The sequence below is a fragment of the Manis javanica genome, chromosome 13, assembly GCF_040802235.1.
Source record: "Manis javanica isolate MJ-LG chromosome 13, MJ_LKY, whole genome shotgun sequence".
Taxonomy (NCBI): Eukaryota; Metazoa; Chordata; class Mammalia; order Pholidota; family Manidae; genus Manis; species Manis javanica.
In genome coordinates this window covers 55729274-55748700 of record NC_133168.1, presented here as the reverse complement: position 1 = coordinate 55748700, position 19427 = coordinate 55729274, and the positions used below count along the sequence as shown (strand labels likewise).

The 19427-nt window shown below is 37.4% G+C and overlaps 1 protein-coding gene across 2 annotated transcripts in view; it reads right to left on the bottom strand.

Moving 5' to 3' along the window:
• PEX7 (peroxisomal biogenesis factor 7) overlaps positions 1–19427 on the bottom strand; it is a 96898-nt gene that overhangs the window by 34028 nt on the left and 43443 nt on the right. For both annotated transcript variants that reach the window (XM_073219652.1, XM_036994724.2), the window contains exon 9: positions 11952–12051. In XM_073219652.1, coding sequence (XP_073075753.1) covers positions 11952–12051 — 100 coding nt within the window. The remainder of the gene's footprint in view (positions 1–11951; positions 12052–19427) is intronic.

Below are 19427 nucleotides of genomic sequence, written 5' to 3'. Positions count from 1 at the left end.
TCAGAAGTCCTGCCCATTCCCCCTTTTTTTTAAACAGCTTCATTGGTATAATTTAAATACCATAAAAATCCCTCTTAAGTGTACAATTCAATGATTTTTAGTATCTTTACAGGCTGTTCAACTATCACCACAATCCAGTTTTAGAACATTTCCATCACTCCCAAAAGATCTTTTGTGTCTATCTGCAGACAATTCCCATTTTCATCCCATTCCCTAGATAACCACTATTCTCCTTTCTAGTTCTATACATTCCCCTTTTCTGGACATTTTATAAAAATAAAACTATATAATATTTAGTCCTTTGCATCTACTTTCTTTCACTTAGCATAATGCTTTGGAGATCCACCCATATTGTAGCATGAATCAAGTTGTTCCTTTTTATTCCTGAATAGTATTAGATTACATTGCTATAGCACATTTTGTTTATCCACTTACCAGTTGATGGATATTTGGATTGCTACCACTTTCTGGCTATGAATATACATGTACAAATCTTTGTGTGGACATATTTTTTCATTTCTTTTGGGTAGATACCTAAGAGTGCAATTGCTGAAGGCATATGGGAAATTCACATGCAACTTTTTAAGAAACTGTCAAACTTTTCCAAAGTGCACATTTTACATACCTATAAGCATATGTGGGAATTTCCTCCTTCTTGAACTATTTTTTTCTTTGAACTTCAAAGATACCATACTTCATAGTTTTTTTTTCTCTGTCATTGGCCATTCCTTTTTAATCCCCTTTGCTGGAATTTTCTTCTCTGAGGGAGTTTCTTCTGAGCCTCTTCATATTCTCTCTAGATAATTTCACTCTGCCCCAAAACTTTTTAAATCATTTATATGCTCTAAATTCCCTAAATTTGTATCTCTACCCTAAATTCTTCACCAAGGTAGAAAAGTCTATATGTGTCTACCTGATATCTCCATTTGAATGTCTAACAGAAGACATCACAAACATAACTCTTGATTGTTCCTATTTCCAATCACATCCTCTTCACCTGTCTCAGGGAATTAAAGCACTGCTCACCTTGTTTTCTAGATCCAAATCTCAGGAGTAATCACTGATTCTTCTGTTTCTATCATACTCCATCTCCAATCTATCAGCAAATCCTACTATCTCCAAAATATTATCTTGAACCATATGAAATTTCCAGCAATTTTCTTTCCATCTTTCCATCTTTCAATCTCTGTATCTCTTGGATTTTAAGAAGAGATTCTCCTGCATTACTTCAAGAGATTTTAAACTGGCCTCCTAGCTTCTAACTTACCTGTGATCTATTCTCTCACAGCAGCCAGAATGGTCTTTTAAATATATAAATAAATAGCTACAGGGGGCGGAGCCAAGATGGCGGCGTGAGTAGAGCAGTGGAAATCTCCTCCCAAAAACACATAGAGCTATGAAAATTTAACAAAGAAAAATCTTCCTAAAATAGAGACCACAGGACACAGGACAACATCCAGACCACATCCACACCTGCAAGAACCCAGCGCCTTGTGAAGGGGGTAAGATACAAGCCCCAGCCCGGCGGGACGCGAGCGCCCCTCCCCCCGGCTCCCGGCGGGTGGAGAGAAACCGGAGCGGTTTTTTTTTTGGCGAGCGCTTTTTGGAAGCCTTAGAGGGACGGGCCCCCGTTGCTGGGGAGGCAGGGTGGCGGGACCGGTGAGGAGGTGCCTAGGAACGGCGCCGGAGGACAAACAATATCCCGCGTTTCTCCCTGCGAGACCTGGGGGCGGGTGCCTGAGACCGGTGCCTGAGGACGGAGGAGGTCGCGCGTTTTTCCCCTTTTTTTTTTTTTTCTCTTTTGGGCGAGCGCTTTTTGGAAGCCTTGAAGGGACGGGGACCCCAGTGCTAGGGAGGCACGGTGGCGGGACTGGTGAGCGGGTGGCTGGGACCGGCGCCTGAGGACAAAGATTATCCCCCGTTTTTCCCTGCGGGACCGGTGGGCGGGTGCCTGAGACCGGCACTTGAGGACAGAGGAAATCGCGCGTTTTTCCCCTTTTTTTTTTCTCTTTTCTGCGAGTGCTTTTTGGAAGCCTTGAAGGGACAGGGACCCCGGTGCTAGGGAGGCAGGGCGGCGGGACTGGTGAGCGGGTGCCTGGGACCGGCACCTGAGGACAAAGAATATCCCGCATTTTTCCCTGTGGGACCGGTGGGTGGGTGCCTGAGACCAGCACCTGAGGACGGAAGAAATCGCGCGTTTTTCCCCTTTTTTTTCTCTCTTTTTGCCGAGTGCTTTTTGGAAGCCTTGAAGGGACAGGGACCCCGGTGCTAGGGAGGCAGGGCGGCGGGACTGGTGAGCGGGTGCGTGGGACCAGTGCCTGAGGACAAAGAATATTGAGCGTTCCTTCCCTGCGGGACCAGTGGGTGGGTGCTTTTTGGAAGCCTTGAAAGGACAGGGACCCTGGTACTAGGGAGACAGGGCAGCAGGACCAGTGAGCGGGTGCCTGGGACCAGCACCTGAGGACAAAAAAAAAAAAAAAAAAAATCGCTTGTTTTTTCCTTTTTTTTCCTTTTTTTTTTTTCTCTTTCTTTCTGTTCCCTCTCTCATTGTTGCTGTTGTTGTTTTGGTTTGGAGAGTGCTTTTTGGAAATCTTAAAGGGGCAGGACAGGTCACTTAGACCAGAAGCAGGGAATCTGGGGATCTCTGGGCACTCTAACCCCCTGGGCAGCAGGGAGCACAGAGGCCCCTTATGGAGATAAATAGTCTCCTGGCTGCTCCCCCTCCAACGGGGCTCCACCATTTTGGAGGAACAGCCCCAGCCAGGCCAAGCCCACAGCAACAGCGGAGATAAACCCCAAAGCAACTGGGCAGGAAGCAGAAGCCCTGTCTGCACACAGCTGCCCAGCACAAGCCACTAGAGGTCGCTATTCTCCCAGGAAAAGGCTACAAACCAACAAGAAGGGAAGCTCTTCCAGCGGTCACTTGTACCAGCTCTGCAAACTATCTCTATCACCATGAAAAGGCAAAACTACAGGCAGACAAAGATCACAGAGACAACACCTGAGAAGGAGACAGACCTAACTAGTCCTCCTGAAAAAGAATTCAAAATAAAAATCATGAACATGCTGACAGAGATGCAGAAAAAAATGCAAGAGCAATGGGATGAGATGCAGAGAAAAATGCAAGAGCAGTGGGATGAGATGCAGAGAAAAATGCAAGAGCAGTGGGATGAAGTCCGGAAGGAGATCACAGATGTCAGGAAAGAGATCACAGAAGTGAAACAATCCCTGGAAGGATTTATAAGCAGAATGGATAAGATGCAAGAGGCCATGGAAGGAATAGAAGCCAGAGAACAGGAACGTATAGAAGCTGACAGAGAGAGAGATAAAAGGATCTCCAGGAATGAAACAACACTAAGAGAAATATGTGACCAATACAAAAGGAAAAACATTCGTATTATAGGGATACCAGAAGAGGAAGAAAGAGGAAAAGGGATAGAAAGTGTCTTTGAAGAAATAATTGCTGAAAACTTCCCCAAACTGGGGGAGGAAATAATCGAACAGACCATGGAATTATACAGAACCCCCAACAGAAAGGATCCAAGGAGGACAACACCAAGACACATAATAATTAAAATGGCAAGGATCAAGGACAAGGAAAGAGTTTTAAAGGCAGCTAGAGAGAAAAAGGTCACCTATAAAGGAAAACCAATCAGGCTAACATCAGACTTCTCAACAGAAACCCTACAGGCCAGAAGAGAATGGCATGATATACTTAATGCAATGAAACAGAAGGGCCTTGAACCAAGGATACTGTATCCAGCACGACTATCATTTAAATATGATGGTGGGATCAAACAATTCCCAGACAAGCAAAAGCTGAGGGAATTTGCTTCCCACAAACCACCTCTACAGGGCATCCTACAGGGACTGCTCTAGATGGGAGCACCCCTAAAAAGAGCACAGAACAAAACACACAACATATGAAGAATGGAGGAGGAGGAATAAGAAGGGAGAGAAGAAAAGACTCTCCAGACAGTGTATATAACAGCTCAATAAGCGAGCTAAGTTAGGCAGTAAGATACTAAAGAAGCTAACCTTGAACCTTTGGTAACCACGAATCTAAAGCCTGCAATGGCAATAAGTACATATCTTTCAATAGTCACCCTAAATGTAAATGGACTTAATGCACCAATCAAAAGACATAGAGTAATAGAATGGATAAAAAAGCAAGACCCATCTATATGCTGCTTACAAGAAACTCACCTTAAACCCAAAGATAAGCATAGACTAAAAGTCAAGGGATGGAAAAACATATTTCAGGCAAACAACAGTGAGAAGAAAGCAGGGGTTGCAGTACTAATATCAGACAAAATAGACTTCAAAACAAAGAAAGTAACAAGAGATAAAGAAGGCCACTACATAATGATAAAGGGCTTAGTCCAACAAGAGGATATAACCATTCTAAATATATATGCACCCAATACAGGAGCACCAGCATATGTGAAGCAAATACTAACAGAACTAAAGAGGGAAATAGACTGCAATGCATTCATTGTAGGAGACTTCAACACACCACTCACCCCAAAGGATAGATCCACCGGGCAGAAAATAAGTAAAGACACACAGGCACTGAACAACACACTAGAACAGATGGACCTAATAGACATCTATAGAACTTTACATCCAAAAGCAACAGGATATACATTCTTCTCAAGTGCACATGGAACATTCTCCAGAATAGACCACATACTAGCTCACAAAAAGAGCCTCAGTAAATTCCACAATATTGAAATTCTACCAACCAATTTTTCAGACCACAAAGGTATGAAAGTAGAAATAAATTCTACAAAGAAAACAAAAAGGCTCACAAACACATGGAGGCTTAACAACATGCTACTAAATAATCAATGGATCAATGAACAAATCAAAATAGAGATCAAGGAATATATAGAAACAAATGACAACAACAACACTAAGCCCCAACTTCTGTGGGATGCAGCGAAAGCAGTCTTAAGAGGAAAGTATATAGCAATCCAGGCACACTTGAAGAAGGAAGAACAATCCCAAATGAATAGTCTAACATCACAATTATTAAAACTGGAAAAAGAAGAACAAATGAGGCCTAAAGTCAGCAGAAGGAGGGACATAATAAAGATCAGAGAAGAAATAAACAAAATTGAGAAGAATAAAACAATAGCAAAAATCAACGAAACCAAGAGCTGGTTCTTTGAGAAAATAAACAAAATAGATAAGCCTCTAGCCCAACTTATTAAGAGAAAAAGAGAGTCAACACAAATCAACATAATCAGAAATGAGAATGGAAAAATCACGACAGACTCCACAGAAATACAAAGAATTATTAAAGACTACTATGAAAACCTATATGCCAACAAGCTGGAAAACCTAGAAGAAATGGACAACTTCCTAGAAAAATACAACCTCCCAAGACTGACCAAGGAAGAAACACAAAAGTTAAACAAACCAATTACAAGCAAAGAAATTGAAACAGTAATCAAAAAACTACCCAAGAACAAAACCCCGGGGCCGGACGGATTTACCTCGGAATTTTATCAGACACACAGAGAAGACATAATACCCATTCTCCTTAAAGTGTTCCACAAAATAGAAGAAGAGGGAATACTCCCAAACTCATTCTATGAAGCCAACATCACCCTAATACCAAAACCAGGAAAAGACCCCACCAAAAAAGAAAATTACAGACCAATATCCCTGATGAATGTAGATGCAAAAATACTCAATAAAATATTAGCAAACAGAATTCAACAGTATATCAAAAGGATCATACACCATGACCAAGTGGGGTTCATCCCAGGGATGCAAGGATGGTACAACATTCGAAAATCCATCAACATCATCCACCACATCAACAAAAAGAAAGACAAAAACCACATGATCATCTCCATAGATGCTGAAAAAGCATTTGACAAAATTCAACATCCATTCATGATAAAAACTCTCAGCAAAATGGGAATAGAGGGCAAGTACCTCAACATAATAAAGGCCATCTATGATAAACCCACAGCCAGCATTATACTGAACAGCGAGAAGCTGAAAGCATTTCCACTGAGATCGGGAACCAGACAGGGATGCCCACTCTCCCCACTGTTATTTAACATAGTACTGGAGGTCCTAGCCACGGCAATCAGACAAAACAAAGAAATACAAGGAATCCAGATTGGTAAAGAAGAAGTTAAACTGTCACTATTTGCAGATGATATGATTCTGTACATAAAAAACCCTAAAGACTCCACTCCAAAACTACTAGAACTGATATCGGAATACAGCAAAGTTGCAGGATACAAAATCAACACACAGAAATCTGTAGCTTTCCTATACACTAACAACGAATCAATAGAAAGAGAAATCAGGAAAACAATTCCATTCACCATTGCATCAAAAAGAATAAAATACCTAGGAATAAACCTAACCAAGGAAGTGAAAGACTTATACTCTGAAAACTACAAGTCACTCTTAAGAGAAATTAAAGGGGACACTAATAAATGGAAACTCATCCCATGCTCATGGCTAGGAAGAATTAATGTCGTCAAAATGGCCATCCTGCCGAAAGCAATATACAAATTTGATGCAATCCCTCTCAAATTACCAGCAACATTCTTCAATGAATTGGAACAAATAATTCAAAAATTCATATGGAAACACCAAAGACCCCGAATAGCCAAAGCAATCCTGAAAAAGAAGAATAAAGTAGGGGGGATCTCACTCCCCAACTTCAAGCTCTACTACAAAGCCATAGTAATCAAGACAATTTGGTACTGGCACAAGAACAGAGCCACAGACCAGTGGAACAGATTAGAGACCCCAGAAATTAACCCAAACATATATGGTCAATTAATATTTGATAAAGGAGCCATGGACATACAATGGCAAAATGACAGTCTCTTCAACAGATGGTGCTGGCAAAACTGGACAGCTACATGTAGGAGAATGAAACTGGACCATTGTCTAACCCCATATACAAAGATGAACTCAAAATGGATCAAAGACCTGAATGTAAGTCACGAAACCATTAAACTCTTGGAAAAAAACATAGGCAAAAACCTCTTAGACATAAACATGAGTGATCTCTTCTTGAACATATCTCCCCAGGCAAGGAAAACAACAGCAAAAATGAGCAAGTGGGACTACATTAAGCTGAAAAGCTTCTGTACAGCAAAAGACACCATCAATAGAACAAAAAGGAACCCTACAGTATGGGAGAATATATTTGAAAATGACAGATCTGATAAAGGCTTGACGTCCAGAATATATAAAGAGCTCACACGCCTCAACAAACAAAAAACAAATAACCCAATTAAAAAATGGGCAGAGGAACTGAACAGACAGTTCTCCAAAAAAGAAATACAGATGGCCAAGAGACACATGAAAAGATGCTCCACATCGCTAATTATCAGAGAAATACAAATTAAAACTACAATGAGGTATCACCTCACACCAGTAAGGATAGCTGCCATCCAAAAGACAAACAACAACAAATGTTGGCGAGGCTGTGGAGAAAGGGGAACCCTCCTACACTGCTGGTGGGAATGTAAATTAGTTCAACCATTGTGGAAAGCAGTATGGAGGTGCATCAAAATGCTCAAAACAGACCTACCATTTGACCCAGGAATTCCACTCCTAGGAATTTACCCTAAGAACGCAGCAATCAAGTTTGAGAAAGACAGATGCACTCCTATGTTTATCGCAGCACTATTTACAATAGCCAAGAATTGGAAGCAACCTAAATGTCCATTGGTAGATGAATGGATAAAGAAGATGTGGTACATATACACAATGGAATACTACTCAGCCATAAGAAGTGGAAAAATCCAACCATTTGCAGCAACATGGATGGAGCTGGAGAGTATTATGCTCAGTGAAATAAGCCAAGCGGAGAAAGAGAAATACCAAATGATTTCACTCATCTGAGGAGTATAGGAACAAAGGAAAAACTGAAGGAACAAAACAGCAGAATTACAGAACCCAAAAATGGACTAACAGGTACCAAAGGGAAAGGAACTGGGGAGGATGGGTGGGCAGGGAGGGATAAGGGGGGGGAAGAAAAAGGGGGGTATTAAGATTAGCATGCATGGGGGGGAGGGAGAAAGGGGAGGGTGGGCTGCACAACACAGAGAGGACAAGTAGTGACTCTACCACATTTTGCTAAGCTGATGGACAGTAACCGTAATGGGGTTGTTAGGGGGGACCTGATATAGGGGAGAGCATAGTAAACATAGTATTCTTCAGGTAAGTGTAGATTAAAAATTTAAAAAAAAAAAGAAAGAAAGAAAGAAAAGGGGGATTACTCCTTAACAGGATAAAACTATTGGTAAATCAAAGATCAACGCATGCTTTAAATATCCTTAATGTTGATCACTTAAAGGGTGTCAGATGATCAGCTATGGAGGTACTCTTTTCTGATAATATTCCTTTCTCTTAATTAAAAAAAAAAAAAAAAAAAAAGCAGTTACTGTGTGCTGACCTCCAATGAGTTCTGCACAGTGGTATAGAGGGCATGTCAAAGTGTGGGCAAAGGGTCTGTTTGTTTCTACGCAGAAGATCAAGGCCTAGCTTGGATACCCAGAAAATGAAATAAGATACGATATGAGGAGGAGCTTCCGGCATCAGCACTCTCTGGAGGACTCGTGCCGGGGGATGATCATCAAAAAGCCTCCCCAGGGATCCGGACGATGCTGCGGTTGTGGCTGCATCCAGCCCACCGTCCCCTGGACTTGCCATAAGAAGGAGGAGGGAGATGTCTAGGCTGGCATGTGCATACAGTGAGACAACGTATTTGACTGGATCTGTACTGTTGGAACTCAACCAGGAGTTGGGAGGGGTGCAAGTTGTAGCACCCCAAAATCTCATGACTATAGACTATCTATGGTTAAAAGAACATATGGGATGTGAACAGATCCCAGAAATGGGCTGCTTTAATTTGTCTGATGGTTCAAGTACAGTTGGAAAATATCCATCATATTATAGATAAATTTTCACAAATGCCTAGGGTGCCTAAATGGTTTTCTTGGCTTCACTGGAGATGGCTGGTAATTATAGATTTGCTTTGTTTATGTCACCGTATTCCTATTATGTTAATATGTGTGTGCAAATTAGTTAGTAGTTTAAAACCTATACATACTTAAGGTACTATACAAGAAGATATGTCAAAGAAATAATCAATCCTCCCAAGTTTCCTTCATATGCTACATCTATAGCTTTTCTTCTTCCTTCCTAATTACAAACCTTAAATAGAATTCGTGCCTCATATGGAATTTACCGAGTATCATAATTCCTCCAGGTGGTAAAGATACCTCGAGACAAGTGCTGGGCATAGAAGCCACAGGGCATAAATCTGCAAAGAAGTAAAAAGCTAACCTTTGCAAACAATATGGCTTCTCTCTCACTTACCAACTTTACATTTCCCTGTATGGCCCCGGAAGATGACTGGTTAGCCAGAGACGGGTAAGATTCCTCAAGGGAGGAACAACCTAAGACAGGCACAGTCGCAGGGGGGCCATCAGGTGAGAATTTGGGGATCAACAGAGGTGAGGCTCAGAACCTCACCCCCCCTGCTTTGAGAGAAATCTTCTGCATCCGTGGATGTCTTGCTGCCCTTGTCTAGCCTGGATTAATACTTAGTCCATAGGCACACACCTGATCATCTGATCATCTACATTTGCCTTCTTACAGCCATATAAATCAAGTACAAAAATCAAATGAATATTCATATTTGACCTGATGGTTTATAGGTCATATTGCATGATCAAAACCAAAAGTTTCTGTGATGAATGCCCTTGTACTGTTCACCATGTAAGAATTTATTCACTCTGTAAGAATTCGTTCACCATGTAAGAACTTGTTCGTTATGCTTCAGAAGATTGGAGACTGACGAGAATTAGGCTTGAGATGGATTAATGATTGTACATTGAGCATTGACCCCCCTATACTGAATTTTATTGTTGTTAACAACCATTTGATCAATAAATATGAGAGATGCCCTCTCAAAAAAATAAATAAATAAAATGTTTTTTTAGAAAAAAAAAAAAAAAAAATAGCTACATGCAAAAGAATGAAACTGTACAACTATCTTACACAAAATTAACTCAAAATAGATTAAAGACTTGAACGTAAGACCTGAAATCATAAAACCCCTACTGCTGCACAGTAAAGAAAATCCACAAATTGAAAAGGTGACCTACTGAACGGAGAAAATATTTGAAAGTCATGTATCCAATAAGGGGCTAATATCCAAACTACATAAGAACTCATATTGCTCAATAGTGAAAAACCAATCCAATTAAAAAGTGGGCAGAAGAGCCATTTATCCAAAAACATACAGATCATCCACAGGTATAAGAAAAGATGCTGAACATCACTAATCCCTACAACTGTAGGGGATACTCAATAAATATGACAGAATGAAAGATTAATCAATGAATGTCAAAAGAGCATTAAGAGAAACAGAGAAATAGTTAACTACATAATACTTTTAAAAGATTAAAAATGCATTAATAATAAAAGACACATTAAATAATAAAAACTCTTCAATATTTCATTTGTATGACCTACAGCACATAGCAAAAAGTTATATAAAGAACAATGACTAACACTAAAGAATAGGGAGAAACATAAAATTTAGTTAATTATGTTAACACCCAATTTTTGAAACCTTGACCGGTAAACATTTTCTTAAATTCTAATGTTGAATAATATCCCATAAATAACTTATTTCATTCTCAAGTAATAGCTATGCTCCCTCTTATACATGATCTGTGACATACTATTACTTTTGTCTATTTATGATCTTCCTTCTGTCTTTTCATGAAGTTAATGCCTATTCATTAATCAGATTGTCTCACTTCCTTCCATATATCTTAAATAGGTTAAATATCTATCCTGATTATGAATTCTTGGGGAAAAAAATGTACTTCTTCATAGGTTTCTCACAGATGTCCACTTACCTTCATTGGTGAGATATTTGATGCAATAGTAGACTAAATGCTTTATGAAGGCAAGGTCCATGTTATTTTCATTCCCCACTTAATCCCTGTACCTAGCACAAGGTCTGACTTACGAAAATACATGTAGAGAGAATAATGAGTGAGAGGAAATGGTCTTATTTCTAAGGTCCTTCCAAATCCCAAGATTATGTTCATGATTTAACTCAGTACAGATTTCTGGCAGTTGTACTGTACATTATGCCAGTGAACCTGCTGCTTATTTAGAGCTCAAAGACCCCTGCTTCTTCACTCCTGTTTGCTCTCAATAGCAACTATTTCCTTAGTACAAATGGAATTTGGTTATTCAACTGAAAGAGATGGGTGGTACCACCAAAGTCCAAACTTGTAATAAAATCTCTTATTATTTAAGGATTCATAAAATTTGATTAATAAATCTTCTGAAAACAAAGTACCTTTTAATAAAGATGGTCTATGTGTGGAAGGTTTACAAAACACTTGGCACTCCTCAGACCTGGATGAGATACGGCCATGACCAAAGAGGGGACCTCAGGTCACAGTCTGGGGCTCAGAGTATAGGTTAACAGGAATATATAAGAAGAAAAGTATTTATTTAGGGCGCTTTGTTTGGTATTGCCACATTTCAATAGGTATAGTACCACTTTTTTTAACTGGGATAACAGGTACTATTATGCTATTAAAAATCATCTATAATAAATATATTTCTCAGAAAATGAACTAGTGCATTTTAAGCACATTATATTTACATTAAAAGTAATGCCGTTTCACCCATCACTATTTCAGTTCTTCTCTTTTTAGATGCTATTAAACCATTTAAAAATAATTATTCTAATGCTAATCAAACTATTCTAATGTCTAATGAGAATATTTTAAATTATATCAGAATTATGTCTTAAATTCCTAAAATAAGAAGAAACCAATATATTCATTTAAATTTAAGAACATAATAATGAGAAATGGGATTTTTCCTTTAGTCTAATTTCTAAAACATCAGGAGATTGCACCCATTACCTGAGTAGGACTCTGAAGACTGAAATCTAAACCACAAGTAAACTCTGTATGATGTTCCACTGTTTCAAGAAGAGGGTCAGGCTTTGAAAAGTTCCAGAATCTGCGAATACAAACAAAAAGAAATAATTTAAGTATCAAAAATATCAAAAAAAATTTATTTAAGAAAAAAACAGGTATTTAATGTAATAAAAGATTTCATCAAAACAGGTTCAACCAATTCATAAATGCAGAGCCCTACTACTTATCTATATAAAAATTTAATAAAGAAAAATTGACTCCATTCTTTTATATATATATATATATATGCATATATATATAATTATTAATCGATCTACCCTTGTAGAAGATGATTATATTCTTACATTCCCATTAGTATACCTTGTAAGATGGATGCCTAACAAGTTTCAATTAAATATTTTTTTGTATTGTACAAAGACATTTGAGATAATAAGCACTAGGCTTCTGTAGCAATTTCTAAAAGCATCTGTGGCAATAAAATAAGGATACTGGATTAAATGAACTCTAACATTTTGTGATTTTAAATACTACTTCGTTTCTCAACAACTGACATGAAAAGATGTTAGTTTAATTTACATTTCAACAGCAATTCAAATTATTTAAACGAATCTGTTCTCTTAAAAAAAGGTTTGTAATTCTGAAACTATCTTTCTTTAGAGGCATAGCCTTTCTTACAGATTCCACATCAGTGTAATTTCTGGAGTCAAGAAAAACTGAAATGTGTTTTCCTGGGCCAATTAGCACTCTATTTACCCTCTATAGACTGCAAGTGGCAATATTTACCATAATATATCTCTGATTTCTACTGTACAAAGAAGAATTTGGCCCTATATTCAACACAAAAAACAGTACTTTATTTCTTAAGCTTTATTTGCTCATCATCTTTCTTATTTGACTCTAAACATACCATAAAAAAGGTCACTTTCAGAATCATATAGTCATATCCCAATCAGCTTCTCTAATGATCTACAACAGGGAACACACTGAGGATTAGCAGACCTCTTTGAAAGAGAGTAAATACACAGAAACAGCAGTCACAGTTTGTTTAACCTGGTGGTATTATTTCCCTTATAAATACAGAGTTGAGTTGGCCTTATTAAGTTTGAAAAGGATTGTTGCTATGGATAATCCACTGTGTGAGTACCAGAGAAACAATGAATAAATAGCTCATTTATCATATTACTGAAAATCTACAAAATACTTAAGCAGAGTGATTTTACTTTCGAAAATTTGCCTGTTCAAACAAATGAGGGAACAAGTTGCAGTCAGTCCTTCTCAGAAATCATAATAGTGGTCTTGACTGCCTTTCTGTGTTTGTTGCTTTGGGTCTAGAGACAGAAATTGTACAGAAATCTAATTTTCTAGATCTGATAATGTTCATATAAACAACAGTAAATATATAATTACATCATATTGTTTCTAAAACATGTTATTCGGTGATTAGCATTATTTGAAACAATAAATGATTTTGTATATACCCACGATGCTCCAAAAAATATTTAAAATGGTTTTAAAAATGTGCATATGTTATGACCAAAAAAATTAGCTAAAGGAAAAGTAAAGGTAAGGAAGTAAATTCAAACCTGCAATGAAATTGGTATACAAAAATATATTCCATGAAGTTGTATATGCTTGACAAGGGGGAACCTCAAGATGCTAAGCCTTCCAACAGTCAAAAGAAAAAAGGAGACATAATTAGACCCTGAATTCATAGGGGCTAAAACCAAATTGCCCTTGGGAATTACAGAAGGAAATTCACCCTTGGGAGTTAATGGAAAGAACTCCTAGGCTTATGTAATGAAAAGCATCCTCCATATCTCTTAAGGAAACAACAGAGATGTTTCATGAGCTTCTACTCAAGAGTCAATGACATCACCCCAAAGGGCAGCTTCATACAATCATTTAATGGGAAGGTCAATTTAACTCAGGTATTTTACTCTCTGACTTAACTTGGGATTTAGAATTTATTTCAGTATAATGGGTGGGTTAAACACTCTTTAGACAAAACATAAAACTTGGTTTCTTTCAATAGAAGTTTTTAAGGATAATAAAAAAGCAACAAAAATTTTGTTTGTATCCTACTGCCTACTTCCTGGAATGCAATTTTTGTTGTTTTCAGCCAGTTAAGTATTATCCTTAAGACTTCACTGAGGACAAGAAGGTAGGCCTTAAAAAACTAGGATGCCTAACAAGGTCATATGGTGAAACAACCCAACTCTAGCTTAAAAGTGTGCTAAGGGAATTCACATATGCAGGAGACTAAGATTCTTTTCAAAAAATCAATTTGAATTTGCTCTAATACATAGCTTCATGGGCAGAAAAGGCCCCATACAGTTCCACACCACAGTATCACACCCACCACAATTTTAACTAGGAAAAACAATCAAACATTTATCTGCATTTTGGAAAAAACTCATCAAACAAGATGCTGAAATGCTAAGGATTCTATTTGGCAAAGAGAGGGTCAATGAATTGACATAAAAGCAATTACACCATTTCATAGCCTGATGGAAATTGTGTAATATACAAAGTGAATATCATGGTGCCAAAATTATGAGAGGCTCATTTCCAGGAGAATGGCTGTCTAGGTATCTAGATCAGCATTTTAGTGACAACAATTAAAACTCGTACAAAAATTTCATGAAAGCATCAGTGAGGAACACTCAGGTAAAAACTATGTAAAGACTGGAACCAGAGTGGTAAATGGAACAATGAGGCCAGCTTTTGCCCTGAGAGGATTTGCTAAATAGAACATAAGCTTCAATTTTCTTAACCTCAAGGGGATCAGGAGCTAGAAAAATCAGAAAAATTAATATATAAAAATTTTAAATAATTTTTGGTAAACTAAAATATCTTATCAAAAATATCGATTCAGTAAATTACACAAAGCTAAATAAGTTAGGAAGGCCAAAAGCTAATCAATGTAAAATAATTTATTTATTGCTAATGATTTTATTAATAACAAAATAAATATGTACTTCTTTCCTCATTTGACTCTCTCATGGCAACCATTGTTAAGAGTTCAATGTGTATGCTTCCAGATTTTTCTATGAATCTCCATTCAAGTTCTACCAGAAAGGAGTGAGTTTTAAGGAGGAGGTGAGTGTTTTTTTCCCGGTTTTCTCACATTTGCAACTAGGTAAGTAGGCAAGGTCTTTCCTTGCAATCTTCTGGACTCAAGGGTCCCATAAGTTCTATTTATCTGAGGGCCTTCATGTGCCTTCCATACAAGTAAAATGGGCTCCTTTTTACTGAGGGAAGTCAGGCTACATATATCACTAAGTGGTCAAATGAGGCATATTATTTTTAAGTGAAATGTTTGTTTTGGTCCAGTTGGTGCCTTTTTGTCTCTTTGCAGATGAAATCACTATTTATGTTCTCTCATGGGAAGCAAACATACTGGACAGGCCTCCAATGATTAAAAATATTGCAGAACTGTAGAACATTTTTCATTTAAATTGGAGATTAAGAGAGAGAAAAATTCATCACAGTATAGAGTCTTGTTTGAGTTCCTTTTTGTTTTCTGACTCCGCAAATTTTTAACACTGTTACTGTTAAATAAAACTTCAAAACTATTTTTCAAATTAAGCTGAATTAAATTACTTTTTACTTTACAAAAATATAAATTCAAATCTCTATACTAACACTTTTGAAATTTAGCCAACACATAAATTCAGTAGAAGACTTAAAATCTTTTTCAAAGTTCTTCCTTTTCCTTTCCTGGCCTCAACTGATAAGTTAGTCAGCAATTCTTTGTCTTTCCTAACTACAGTAAAAAGATGGGAAAAAGTTCTGACTACTTTTTAATACCTTACATATATATATTAAATTTAGTTGTGTTTTTAAAAATTTAAGCCAATTGCACAATCATAATTCCCTCTGTGTGCACTGCTTGGGTCTGGTGTCCTCTATAGTGATGAGCACAAATGATCGGTAATGCTTGATGTTGCTGGTCCCAGGACCACACCCTAGTCGGTTGCTACTGGTAAGGTTTTATTAATACACTGTGGTTCTAACCACTAGTGAAGGCAGAACTTTGGGAAGAAACAAACATATCAGAGGCAACTTATAGGCAAAGATTTTCACAGGAAAAGTAACACTATTATCCCATATAGTTTGATGAAATCAGCAGATGAGGCAGAAAAGCCTACTTTTTTATTGCTAAAAAACAGAACAGTATCAGTGTTAGTTGCAACTTCCCAATAACAAAGAACAAAGATGATCCAAAACTGGGTTTCCCACTTTACACAAACTATCCACAGAAAGAAAAACTTAACAGTTTTCATAGTGCCTTCCCATGATCTTAAACTGTTTTTGATCAGCCCAAAAACTTTTCACAGTAGATGCAAAGGGCATAATTATTCTCACTGAAGAAATGAGGAGACTATGCTCAAAGAAATTAAGCAGTACACAGTAATAAATCGTAACCCCAAAGCACAGACTCTACAAGCATGATGTCCAGTACTTTTCTACTGGAAGATGTTGCCATTTACTTTTTCTCTAGCCTGGGCCATGCCAGGGAATCTGGAATATAGGTGGGCAGGATCTGGGATTCTTCAGGTAAATTTGACCAACAGGCTAAAAGTTCAAATGGATCTGGATCAAGTCAAGTCAGGCCTTCCCCCAAACTCCTCAAACTACATGAAAATTCCATAAGCCAAAGCCCATACCAAGACTTGGTTAGTCTGCCAACTTACAGTCAAAAGCAAAACCATAAGGATATTACAAGCTAAAATAAATCTGAACCCCCATGGCAAGGAATTCAGGGCTTTTCCTTTCTCTCTGTTAATATTTTTTATATGTACTTACTGGATCCTCTCATCCAGCACTCAACTGATCCCCTCTTTTTGTAACCTCACAGGTTTCCATCCTTTTGAGGTGAATCCCCCCCCTGAGTAGAACATACAGAATTACAGGCTTATTATTTATTTTATTGTCAGTATTCCTGTTAGAGGGGATTAAAAAAGAGAAATTGCAGACCAGCAAAACAATTTTATAAAGAACCAAATTCATTCATTAACTAAAAAATATTTGTTGAGTAGTAATGCTCATTGATTGGCATGACTGGATTGGAGAGTTGTTTTGGGTAATAATAAAAATAAGTTTAAAACAGAAAAGTACTACCTGCTAAATGAAAAATAGATGATTAATTTTAAAGAGTTACTGAAAAATTTTCAAAGATGACTTTTAGGACACTCAATCACAAATATCTAGAAACCATATCATATATACAAACTTGAAAGGCTAAATACAATGAAGTTCTAGAATTAAGCTTCTCTAATTAATTTATAATAATATTTCAATTAAGCCTTTAATTAAGCCAGTATTATAGAGGGGCTTATTCCATTTCATCACAATAAATTTAAGCCCAGGAACCACATACCACAAAGCTGGAGTACTCTGACAAATTAAAGAAAACCATTAGCTAATGGAAGGCTTGCTCTGAGAGTATTTATGGCTGCTCTCCACAGGGATGCAGGATGACTTACTGAGGAATGCGGTATCTCAAGAAGAGAAAATAAAGGAAAAAAGAAAAATTCCTACAGAGTTTGTTTACTGCTTGCTGGTACAAACTCTAATAATTTTGCCGTAAACTTTTAAACAAATACCTGCCTATGCAAGAAACAAAATGGGAAGAATGCCATGTACTCATGAAATACTATCAAAACCTCATGGGTAAGAATAGTCTATGGACATGTGGACTGTAACTGGCACTAACATGTGGCTACCTAGAGAAAAAGATAATTTCACAGCAGTGCAGACAATAATGGGATCAGATGAGGTTGCAGCAGAACCTGCACACAGTGCCGGGGGTGAGGCAGACAGGAAGACAGACACCGATGGAAGTGGGCGAGAGAAAACAGACACAGAGCAGATCAAATAATTCTGTTTCTCTTCTGGTGACTGGACATGAAAGCTTCAGGGAAAAAAGAAAAAAGAATTAGTCTGCAGAACGAGGAGGAATGATGAAGCAGGCACTCTGAGTAGAGCAGTTCAGGGCCTTCCTCAGGCCTGGCCCACTCCTGCTCTGTTGCTTTGAGGGATCCCAGATCCTGAAAACATTCAAAAAAGTCATCTTTGAAAACTTTTCAATAACTCTTTAAAATTAATCACTATTTTTCATTTAGCAGGTAGTATTTTTCTGTTTCAGAGTACTCCAGCTTTGTGGTATGTGGTTCCTGGGCTTAAATTTATGATGATGAAATGGAGTAAGCCCCTCTTTCCCCTTTGCTATGCAAGCTAGGGCAAGATGATTTCTGTTTTACACACAAGCACACACACATGCACGTGGCACCTGCCCTAACAGTGGAGAAAAATAAGGGACACTGCTGAATTTTGTCTAAGATGAAAACAGATGAACAATTACTGGTTTTTCTCTATATGGTTCATTCTATTAGGGTCAAATCTCTATGAATTCAATTTTAGAATACTTACTGTTGTCACATTCTAGACTGGGGTTTCAGGACAGACTCAAGGGGCATTATTTATCCCTGAGCTCTTAAGGTACAGAGTAAACTACTATCAGCTGATGCATAGCACCCAGTTGATCTAAATATATAGGCTTACTAAGTGTGCAAATAACTAAGAGAAACACTTAAGTTTTCTGCTTGATATCCTTTTTCTTAAAAACTGCAACTGCACAGAGTCATTTTCAGTTGTTATCTTTTGACTTTCTACTACTGAGGATGAGGTAAAGCAATATCTACATTAGAAAATGTCAACATATATAGCAAAATCCACTCAGTTGTCTTATTGAAACTGTACAACAGAATTTTTTTAATTGTAATGCAGATTACTGACAAACTCCATAAATTTTAGTCGGAACTAATCAGCACAATTCAGAGTTCAAAGCAGTGACTTATACTGCATTAAGCTAAGGCTTGGCATTCCTCCCTCCTTTTATTTCTTCATGAGCTTACAGTAGGTTATGAATTAGACATGATTTTGGTTTCATTCTTAAAGAAATATGTTAGTACTAAATAATTCTGAGAATGTTCTACAGTTATACATCAAGGTATTTAAAATCAAATCTCACAAGTTGCTTTCTAACTAATGCATGCTCTTTCATTTCACAACAAATTATTTTCACTTTTCACCTGTCACTTAACTTGCAAAATGATTCTTCACTTCCCAAAAGATCTTTTCAGTATGACAATAATTAACATAAGAATTTTCTAATTTAAAAAAGTCAAATGGAAAAATTCTTTTGAGATATATAAAAACACCAATATTATCAGTAAACTTGGGAGTCAATGCTTCATAGATACAAATATCTTAATCCTTTGATATATGAAGCTCAAAGATTTATTATTAAATTGCATATTATAATTGATTATAGAAAAAAACCCAGCAGATCTATCTGTAACTCTAGTTAACAGTCAGGATACCAATACAATGGTTCCAAATTTGTTAAATAGTAAAATTTTGTGATCTAGTCACTATGGACTTAAACACAAC